The sequence below is a fragment of the Eptatretus burgeri genome, chromosome 13, assembly GCF_056783735.1.
Source record: "Eptatretus burgeri isolate ZD-2024b chromosome 13, Ebu_testis_v1, whole genome shotgun sequence".
NCBI classification, from domain to species: domain Eukaryota; kingdom Metazoa; phylum Chordata; class Myxini; order Myxiniformes; family Myxinidae; genus Eptatretus; species Eptatretus burgeri.
Window position 1 is genome coordinate 31382666 of NC_140973.1, and position 11279 is coordinate 31393944.

Sequence of the window (11279 nt, forward strand, 5' to 3'; positions counted from 1 at the left end):
AGGAGTCGGTAGAAGACAGAAAGACCACAGACCAACCTGCGGTGATTGAGTGAGAGGCCCAAAGACTCAGCTTCATTGCGGGAGATGCCGATGATCTTAAATGCCCTGGTTTCGACAGCGTGAAGCTGAGAAAGGTGGGAGGCAGGAGCACCAGCCCAGAGGGGAGAGCAGTACTCCATCAGGCTACGGACAAAAGCTTTGTAAGTAGTCAGGAGCTCAAGAGGGCCGAGGAAGGACTTAGCACGACGGAGGATTCCCAGTCGGCGACTGGCTTTTGAGGCGAGGTTGGAAATGTGACTTTCCCAGGAAAGGTCATGGCAGATAGTGAGACCTAGAAGCTTGAAAGAAAAGACTTCTTCCAGAGGATTGTTGAGAAAGTGGATTGGGGGGTTTTGTAAACGGTCCTTTCGAAGAGACATAGTGAGAGTGTGAGATTTGTCTGGATTGAAAGACATGTTCCACGTGTTGGACCAGTTTGTGATTTTATCCAGATCTACAGTGAGCGAAGAAGCTGCTGCTTGCCGGTCTGAGGGATGACAGATGGTACTGCAGAGGGTGGAGTCGTCGGCAAAGAGAAATAGAGGATTTTCCAGAGAGTCCGAGAGATCATTGATGAAAACCAGAAAAAGAACAGGGCCCAGAACGCTACCTTGAGGAACTCCAGCCTGCACAGGAAGAGGGGATGAAAGAACTCCATTTAGGGCCACACGTTGACTGCGACAGGAGAGGAAGTCTGCGAGCCATGAGTGGAGATGGCCTTGAATACCATGGGAAGAGAGTTTGGTGAGTAGGGCAGGGTGCCTGACTGTGTCAAAAGCACGTGATATGTCCAGGGATACGGCTCGGATTTCCTGTCTGGTATTGAGGACCTCCATCCATTGATGGGAGAGCAGAAGCAGCATATCCAGGGTAGAGTGACCTGGTCTGAAACCAAATTGATGATTGGAAATCAAGCCATTGGAGAAGAGGAAGGATTTCATATCTGAGGCGATGATGGATTCCATCACCTTGCTGATGATTGGGAGAAGGCTGATTGGTCTGTAGTTACAGGGATCTGTTTTTGCACCTTTTTTATGCAGGGCAGTGATGTTAGCAGATTTCCAAGCAGATGGCAGATGACCTTGGGCAAATGAGAGGGTGAATAGAACAGAGAGAGGGTGAGCAAGAGCAGAAGAGCAGGCTTTGAGGACACGTGGGCTGATGCCGTCTGGACCGGTTGCAGAATCTGACTCGAGGTTTGAAAGCAAGCTCTCCACTTTGTCAGGAGAAAAGGATACAGAGTCCAGGGACAGTTGGGTGCGACTGGGTAAAGTGGGTAGAGATAGAGATGGGTTTAGGACACAAGATTTAGCTGCAAACACCGAGTTTAGACATTCAGCTTTATCACGTGTGGAATCAGCAGTGCGGCCATTTGAGGTAAGGGAGGGGATGGAGGGGGAACATACACCAGAAACAGATTTGATTAAACGCCACCAGGATTTTGAGGAGGGAGAGAGGTTTGAGAGTTCAGACTTGAGATGAGAAAGATGTTGTTTTCTGGCTCTCCTGAGGGTAGATACACACTTGTTCCGAGCTTTGTGGAAAGAACTGAGATTGCCCTCAGTTGGGTTTGCTTTCCATGAGGCAAAGGCAAGTTGTTTCAGGACAACTGCCTCGCCACAAGCTTCAGTAAACCAAGGGCGGGAGGAAGGGTAAGACAACTGAACACGAGAGGGGATAAATCTGTGCATGAGGGAGAGCAAGTTTCTTTGAAAGAATTCCCAGGATGAGTTGATGTTTGAGAAAGTAGTGATAGGAGACCAGTCTGTAAGTTTGATGGCTGCTCGGAGACCCTGCCAGTCGGCTTGAGTGAAATGCCAGACTCGACGGCGGTGAGGTGGTTCTCTGATAACAGCCAGAGAGATGTCCACTTTGACAAGGACGTGGTCAGAAGAACCAATTGGAGCGAAGGAAGAGCAGCAGATATTGTCAGGGAAATTTGTCAAAATCAGATTCAGAAGAGATGGAGTACCATTGGTTGAGATCCGGGTCGGGAAGTTGACCGATTGAGTCAGTCCCAATGAGTCGCAGAAAGCTTTTGCTGAGGTGCCATGGCAGGTGAGAGAGGTACCCACACCTAGCCAACTGGCATGATGACAATTGAAGTCACCACATAAGAGGAAGAGAGAGTTTGGATGAGAAGATAGAAGATGGTCCATGTTTTCGGATAGTGAGGTGTAGATGGAGTCATCACTGTTCGGTGGACGGTACAGTACACATATAAACATGAGGTGGGAGTGGAGGGGAAGCCGAAGCCAGAGGTATTCCTGGGGGTATGGGGGAGTGAGAGCAGTGCATGGAGAGTGAGGAATAGAGTCTTTGATGAAGAGAGCAACACCTCCACCAGGACGAGGCTCAGGTCTGTCATACCGTAAGAGGGAGTAGCCAGGGAGAGATACTTGGGAGTCAGACACGTCTTGGGAGAGGAAAGTTTCTGTTGGGCAGATAATGTCTGGTTTGTCAGTGGCAACCTGTATGGAAAGATCTGAAAGGTTTGAGCAAAGGCCCCGGATATTTGAGGTCCACACTTTTAATGAAGAGGAAGGGGAGGAGGCTTTGGGTGCAGGAGGTGGAGGGGGAGGGGGAGGGTAGGACAAGGGACGAGGGGGCAGGTAAGGAGGGTTGCTGAAGGAGTGTGGGGTATTGCAGAACAGCGAGGGGAGGGGGCCGAATGAGGAGGAGAAAAGGCTCTGTGGTGCTGGGGGAGAGGGGGACAAGAGACAAGGAAGAAGGCAGTTGAGGATTTGAGGAGGTGGAGTGAAGAGATGGAGGTGAGAGGGCAGTGGAGGGAGGCAGGTTGGTGGATGAGAGGGGGGCAACTTTGAGAAGGAAGAGTGAGGGGGATGAAAGGTGGGAGAAAGGTGAGGGGGAATTTTTGAGAGAGGTGAGAGGGAGGCTTGGAGGGAGAAGAGTGGCATGGTTGCTTTGAGAGTGAGAGTGAGGGGTGAGGGGGGTGAGGGGGGTGAGTTGGCACTGAAGTTGGAAAAAAAGAATGTTTGATGGAAAGCAAGCATCCATTGCAAACTGTGGTTTTTAAAAGTTTTAGGTCAGAGATGCGATTTAACACAATTCTTGATGGATGCAATGAAGGCGAATTCAGAGCATGGAGAGAAGAACCGCTGTAATAGTTGGATTTTTTAGGCAAGGAATGAAGGAAAGGTCGAAATGAGAGCAGTCTGTTAAAATAGCAGAAGAGTAGTGCATTGTGAAACAGTAAAGAGTACCACATGTGTGAGAGAGGAAGATGAAGCATTATAAGATCGTTTTTGTAGTTAAAAATAATGTATGAGAGAGTTCAACAGATTAGGTCATGGAAGTGTAAAAAAAAAAAAAAAATCGAGGAAGAAGACGAGGAGGAAGTTAAGAGGAAGAAGAAGAAGAAGCAGAATCGGGAGAAGGTGAGCGTGTTGTTGTTTTTGTAGGGTATTTTTTTTTTGGTTGAGATAAGAAAGAGATTAGTTGGGAGAATGGGGGATGTTTGGAAAGTGGGGAGGATCAAAATTGAAGGTAATGGGGAGGATAGAAATTGAAGGTAATGGGGAGAAAAAAAACAAAAAAAAAAAAAAACGATCGAACACCGAGTGGAACCGGTAGGCCTCAAGCCTAGGCCTAGGCCTCAAGCACAGGTAAGAACGTCGACAAAAATACTCACAAAATAGCACGATTTTTGAAACAAAACCGAACTAGCAACACAGTAACATGTAGGTGAGAAAATTAAACAGTTAAAACGGGACAAATAACAACCGGAAACTTAGCTTTGAGAACGTCAGCAGGGAGCCCCAAAGGAGACCTCTCGCTGCTCTAAAAAGAGCAGCGAGAGGTCTACTAAAAATCTCTGTACACTGCTAAAATCTCTGTACACACCTCGCCAATGCCTGGCACTCTTCCCTTATTCATCCTCTTCACTGCTGTCTGCATCTCCTCCTCCTTCATGATCTCTACTCCTGGCACCATCCTTAATCACTGCCCCCCCCACTTTCATGTTCTTACTATCCTCATCCCTTTGACGAGCCAATTTGAAGATCATGTTCTTGCCACCATTCTCTTCGAACTTGTTGAACACCTCCTCTTTTATATCATTCCTCACCTTATCCACAGCTCTCCTTGCTGCTTTCTTATTTTGCCCATACAGATACAGCAACCCTGCATCCGGTTGTCTCCCTCAATCCTCGATCTTCTATACTCTCTTCCAAGCTTCCTTATTCTCCCAACTACCTTCACTACTTCCTCAGTCCACCACACCTGATTTCTACCCCGAATCGACGATGTACCCTTTCCTGATATCCTTCCACACAAAACTTCTGTGATTCCCCAAACTGCCTCTCCATCCATACTTCTTCCACTCCTCCTCCAGACCTCTGGCTTATTTGCCAAGTTCCTCATACCTGGCCCTCAACCTCTCCTTGTACTCCACGGTGACGTTGTATCTGCACTTCCATCACCTAATCATCTTCCGACCCCTGGTCTTAACAGCTCTCCTTTTCCTCATGCGTATAACAAACACGAACAGCTTGTGCTGGATGGTGACATTACACTGCATTACAATCCTTGATCCTCTACAACTATCATCACTTCCTTACTATCAACAAATCCAGTTCCGTTCTATGCTGTCCACTCCTGGAAGTAATTTTGTGGCTGTCCCATTTCTGAAAGAACAAACCAGCTATGGCCATCACATTTCTTGCCACCAGCTCATGGTGGGCTGCCCAAGAAAGATCATGGCTGATAGTGAAACTCAGGAGTTTGAATGACAACTTCCTCAAGAAGAACCTTCCGAGCGGACCACCGTTGTCTATAAGGTAAATATGTTCCACGTGTCATGGTCCACATCATCACTTTACGTTTAATTTCCGTTTCTACCTATCCACACTCCAAAAAATTGCTCATTAGAGGTGGAACATCTTTGAACCCATCGGAGACGGATACCCTCCTATGTCTCTTAATTTCATAGTGTTTCAATGCAATTTGCACCCTTTCTATGTCTATGAATTACGTACTGTTGGAACTTATTCCGAATCTTCGTCCATGAACTCTCTGAATGAAAAATCCTCTTTATCTCTTTGCTGATGACTCCATACTCTGTCATGACATCCCTCATCCTTCTGACAGAGAGGCAGCAGTCTCTTCCCTCTCCTCAGACCATAACAAAATCACAAACTGGTCAAACACTTGGAATATGTCTTTCAATCCTGAGAAAGCCAACAGATTCACTCTCTCTCTCCAAAAGGACTGTACCGTGAACCCTCCCATCTACTTTCCCACCAACCCTCTCATAGATGTTCAGTCACTCAAACTATTGGGTCTCACTTTCTTTGGCAAGCCACATTTAAAGGTTGGCCTACAAAGGCAGATGCCGACTGGGCATCCTCTGTCATGCAAAGTCTTTCCTTGGCACACCTGAGCTCCGATCCACCGACAAGGTTTTCATCCACAGCTTGATGGAATATTGCTCTCCTCTCTGGGCTGGCTCCCCTGCCTCACATCTTGCTCAGCTTAATGCCATGGAAACCAAGGCTTTAAAGATTATTGGAATCCCTCATGATGGGCCTATCACTTTGCCATCGCCGACAGGTCGGTGGCCTCTGTCTTCTTCGGCCTCATTTCTGGTCTTACACCATCTTCCCGCTCCATGCTTTGTCCCTTCCAGGATGCATACAGTATCCGCAGGACACATATGGTCGACAGGCAACACCCTCCTTATAAAACTACCTAAATCCAAGACCACTGTTCACCTTCACTTATTTATTACCTCCACCACCGAAGGTGAAGGAGGTTATGTTTTCACCCCTTTCTGTCTGTTTGTCTGCGTGTCTGTTTGTGTACAGGATATCTCAAAAAGTTGTCGACGGATCCAGATGAAGTTTTGTGGACAGGTTTGGTGTGACAAGGCCAAACTGATTAGATTTTGGTGAAGATTCAGATACGGATCTGACTACTGGAATTTTAAAGTGATTCTTTACCATTGAGAGATAGGGATAAAAATGATATATAGCATGATATCTCAAAAAGATGTAGATGGATTCGGACAAAACTTGGTGGACAGGTTGGGTCTGTCACAAGGACGAATTGGTCCGATTTTGGTGAAGATCCCAATCTGGATCTGGATGCGAGAATTATTTAATTTTTAAAGTGATTCTTCACCCTTGAGAGAAAACGATATAGTACTGTATGGCATGATATTTCAAAAAGGTACTGGGCCTGATACGTTCTAATTCCTCTTTTTTTTCCCCCACCTCCACACTCGATCTCTTCAATATACAGTAATTCTTCCCTCCAGGTTTTCAAGACAGCTGTTCACCACCATTTCAAATCATCCCCCATCCAAAAGCATGATCTTTTCGACACTCAATAAACCATCCCCACTGCTCCAAAAATTTTGTTTAAGGCCCAGTCACACCTTGACGTTTTAGCCAGCGACGGCAACGTATTAAAATTTATGTAAAACGCTGGCTTACGTTGAACTTTTGATGTTTTTTTTAAAGATTCGGTCGTATTCATAGTGACTTGGTCTTATGTATAACGCATTAGTAACGGACACAGAACGTTTCGTTGTGTTATAGATAACTTATACCAACAAATGCTGAACCTGTTGTCGGCCTACACAACCTATGCCCAACGATACTTAGGCATAGCGCGTTGCACGCATCACCGACGATGTCGTGACGTAGCCTATTAAAAGGCTGACGCACAACGATTCGAATCATAACTGCCGTAGAAATGGAAGTGACAACATCGCGGTCACACCTTGGCGATCTTGCCAGCGTATGCCGACCTAAGAAAAATGTGTCTAAAACGTTGGCGCACGTCAAATACGGTATGAGTAAGATTGGTAAAGTACACTATCATACGTCGTAGTAAGTAGAGTACGTCAAGAAATTTTAAACATGTTCAAAATTTTACGACGTACTTGGCGTATGACACACGTTCCGCATGCGGTGGGGATAAGTTTTACACACGATATGTGGACGCTGACACACGTCCACGAAGGCTACTTATAAGCTGCTCATAAGTCGAAACACGTCGCGGTAATGTCTTTTTTACGCGAAACTTATTTCTAACTTATGTTTGACGTGCTTTGAACCAATTCTTTACGTAGTCCCAACACACATCGACGTATGTAGACGTATTCCAATGACGTCTTCCGGTCGACAAAAAAAAAAAAATGAACGTGTTTCTAGCTTACAACTGCCATATAAAGACGTGTTCCCAGCCGTTTTGGGAATTGGTATATAAAAATGCTGCTCATAAAAGGGGAACCCAACAGTGTTTTCGAGTCCTTTTTGAGTCTATGTCCATGTCAGCAGTAACAGTATCAGTATCAGTATTAGTATTAGTATTAGTATTAGTAGTAGTTTGTTCATGTTGGCAGTAGTAGGTGAGTGTGAGGGGGAGGGTGTGGGTTATGATGGATCCTCCTTGCGTCCGCGTGTCCACGGGAAGGAGACATCTTTTCACCATTGTTCGAAGTTCTTTGCGGCTAATTTTTTATGGGGCTTTTTCAACAATGAGCTATAGCTTGTTTTTACAATTTAGGTCTATTCATAACGGGTTGGACAAATGCACAATGAACTAATAATGTGCATAGAGCGCTTCGATAACTTATAGTTACGGTATACCAAAGAATAATTATCGTGAAGCCGGCGTTCACAAACTATGCCCAACGATAGCCTAACTTATCCATATCGTGCGGCAGTTTATCTTTGCCAGTGACGTAGGGTTTGCTATTCATAGGCTGCCACTCACCGATTTAAATGGCTGCATCTCCACTATTGAAAGTAGACGCTTGCGCTCAACAATTGGATTTTTTTTACACTCAACGACTTTTAAACTGTACCACTCAAATATTTTCATTGTTTACAATGAACGATTTAAATTGCTGTCACTCGCCTTTGTTTTTTGACGCTGGGGTTTGGAAATTTGAAGCGTTTCTTCTGAACGTGTTAAAACGCTCAAACTCGACTATTTTAAATAGACACTGCCGATGGACAATTGGAATCATAGCCAAGCTAGACATCGAAGTGTGAACATCCTCGTCAGGCCGAAGAAAAAGTTTGAAGAATGCTGCAAATAAGTGTCCTGGCCGTGGCCGTGGACGCCGACGCAAGGATGATCCATCATCACCAAAACCCTCCCCATCACGCTCAACCTCCGACGGAGAGGATGCTGGCTCCAACGCCTCTCCGGCATCGTCGGTGGCATCGATAGCTGCGTGCGAGGCCTCCACATCCCTCCACAAGTCGTTGCGAAGAAGAGGGCCAAGAAGACACAGTATTGTCTCGATTTCGAAGAGGAGCAGCTCATGTGCGATTTCCTTCGCGACAATCCATGCATCTGGGACATCAAGAAGACGGACTACAGAAGGGTGGACAAGAAGGTAAAGGTCTGGGAGGATCAAGGCAAGGCCATGGGAAAGTCTGTGGAGCACCTCCAGGGGTGGTTCAAGTCTCTGCGAGACACCCACACCCGTCTCGACAAGAGCAAGTGCGGTGACGGCACCACCGAACTGACGGAGAGGGAGCAGTGGGTGAAGGCAAACTTCAGCTTCCTCAAGCCTGTGGTCCGTCATCGTCCTTTGCCCGTCAATAGTGTAAGTGTAAGCACATATTATTATGGATACTATTTTTTTCCCCATTCCTTTTATTGTACTAAAGATCTGTAAGGAAATTCTTCATATATTAAAACAAAGCATTACATTTGCCTCAAATTTTGGCATTGTCATTTACTATACACTTGTTATAATTGCAGATAAAGAAAACCATAGCGGCACACAGCGGGGACCTCGCCGCTGCAGAGGCAGCTTGTGCAGAGCTCATGGTCCATGAAGACAGCACGCCTTCCCCTGTCCCACATTCATCCGCACAGGGCAAGGGGAAGCGTGCCCACGACAATGACCAGTTGCTGCAGTCACTCGAGAAGAGGGTACACGAGTCTGGGGAGCTCCTCAAAACTCTCGCAAAACCTCAACCCATCACAGCCACTGCAGCGTACGCCAAATACCTGCATGACATCCTGCTCAGCATGTCCAAAAACAAGTTTCGGGAGGCAAGGTCAGGCATCAACGAAATCCTCAATGTGCTGCTGGATGAGGAGAGTGAAGAGGAAGAGTGTCCGACGGCCCACAACGTCCCTGCTCGTGTTTTCACGCACTCTTTTGCAGCAACAGCTACGCACCAGCCACCCCGCCACATGTGGGGAAACAAGTCATCGACTGCGTCAGCATGGGCCTCACAGACTACCGGCAATGTGGACCCACACTCGCAGCATCCACACTGGCAGCTGATGACGCCTCGTCCCCCTCGACATGGCTTTTTGCTTCCTCCCCCAGTGAGTACACAGCAGCCAAGCTCCGCATCTGCATCTGATGCTATAGGCTCGGCTGCCCAATAACTGAACCAGTCCCCAAACGAGTTGGACACATTCGCAGTAGGAGTAATGTCGATATCTCTGGCTTCTCAGGACTGCTGAACTTGACCAGCGATCTGATTGTCGCAAGCACCCCTTGTGTGGAGCTTAACAAACCTCCACCACCTGAGAAGAACAAGTAAATACAGTGACAGTGTTGTGGTTTACTTATCAAGTTTGGCAGATACATTGTTTGGGCCATATTTGTGCCATTTTTTATATTCGTTCGACCACTGTACTCTTTTTTTCAATTATTTCACAGAGCATTGAATAAAAATTGAGCAAAGTCTTTATATTTTTGTTGAAGTTGCTTTATTAATATTTAATTCATAAACAATAATGCTAAATATAAATCCGTTAGGCGCCATCGCTGCTCGCTCTACTTTGGGAGCTGCCCGACGCCACTTGCCCTTTTCATTTACATGGTATCAATCAATTTAGCACAATAAATATGTTCATCACAACCCTCTTAGTTTGCGGCCAGAAACCCGCCTTGTGAAATAATAGGCATGTATCCAAAGGGACCGTGACAAATGTCAGCCATAGTGATCCCATTTGCCTATTCGCTAAAACACTTTTTATTAATAGGGTTTTGTTACACTTTCTCCTTGTTCACATTTTAAGTCGCGTCTCGCTTGCGAGCCGTGGTTCATGGAGAGCTCGGCGTTGTTGTTCTTCTTCTTGTGAAGACAAAACCTTTACGTCACGGCTCTTTCACATACACGATCCGGATCTCCTTAAATACCAGACACATACACACATTGTCACATTGAGGTTGCCTTTTGATAGTGTCTATCGTGGACTTTTAAATATATTCGGAAATTTGCTTACAAGTTTGGGAAAGTTCGCGTTACAATTAAAAGATTATTCCATTTAGTATATTTAAATTACGTAAATATACTTACAACTTAAAATGAACGAAAAACGTCATTTACGGGCATGAGGCGACGCCACGTGACGGTTTTTTGGTAGTTGTTATTTTTTCTTTCCTTCAATTATATAAATAAATGATTTTCCCTATTGTCCTGGTGAGGACAAAACCTTTAAGACGCGGCACTTGGACACATTTGTCCTTGTTTATTTTAAAAAGACCCCTCGGAGGTCTACTTCTGGAGGTGTTTTTTTATTTTGCACAGCTCACAATAACTATACGTTTTTCGATAAAGTATTTGAGCTGTTCCGAAGCAACGGAGGTGTGCAGAGCAACCATTAAATTTTGTGCACAAAAGAACAACATTGCACACCATTCACCCAAGTGCCATGAACAGCAAAATGTTTTTCTTCAACATATTAACAATTTAGCATTTCTGAATTGTTAGAAATGTACTGGGCCATAACCTATGTCCTCCTAGCCCTTTTGGGGGTTAAGGCTATAAATTGGCATGAAGGGACATAGATAGATTGCGCACAGAATCTTTTTATTTTTTTAAGTTATTTTTTTTCGGAAAAATTTAAGGGTCCGTTGACAAGACGTTGATAGGACCCTTGGTGGTATATTGGAAAGAACACGATTCACACATATATTGGGCGTACGTAACAAATTTCATAGGAATCCTTCCAGTGGTTTAGCTGTTACGCTTGACAAAGGAATTTGGGAAAGGCAGTCATGGAAATTCCCCGAAAAAGGGTGCTGGAAGAGCAGCCAATACATTATGGTGTCTTCCCTTTTGTATTTGTCCTTTGTAATAAATAACAGAAACGATGTTCATTTCAAGAGGAATGTTAAATCCTCTGTGGCCCTTTATTGCATGAACTTTTGCATTAACACATATCTATAGCATTTTTTGTTGCCATGGAATTGTGCCAGCTGGGGAGTTGACCCAGTGCTTTAGGAAATT

At 45.4% G+C, this 11279-nt stretch overlaps 2 protein-coding genes across 3 annotated transcripts in view; one reads left to right on the forward strand and one right to left on the reverse strand.

Moving 5' to 3' along the window:
* The window catches only part of LOC147014182 (macrophage mannose receptor 1-like), a 99300-nt gene extending 90243 nt beyond the window's left edge, over window positions 1-9057 (reverse strand). Inside the window, exon 1 of the mRNA XM_085851939.1 lies at window positions 9037-9057. Within this exon, the coding sequence (XP_085708065.1) occupies window positions 9037-9042 (6 nt within the window). The 5' untranslated portion in view covers window positions 9043-9057. The remainder of the gene's footprint in view (window positions 1-9036) is intronic.
* LOC147014184 (uncharacterized) lies at window positions 7006-9730 on the forward strand. Of its 2 annotated transcripts, XM_085851943.1 has the most exons (3): window positions 7006-8626; window positions 8785-9363; window positions 9496-9730. In XM_085851943.1, exons 1-3 carry the CDS (start codon window positions 8339-8341, stop codon window positions 9502-9504), a joined length of 876 nt encoding a protein of 291 aa, XP_085708069.1. In that variant the 5' UTR covers window positions 7006-8338; the 3' UTR covers window positions 9505-9730. The 2 variants fall into 2 exon arrangements, with proteins under 2 accessions (XP_085708069.1, XP_085708068.1); XM_085851942.1 differs by having other exon boundaries at window positions 7007-8626; window positions 8785-9730.
* The last annotated feature ends 1549 nt before the right edge of the window (window positions 9731-11279 follow it).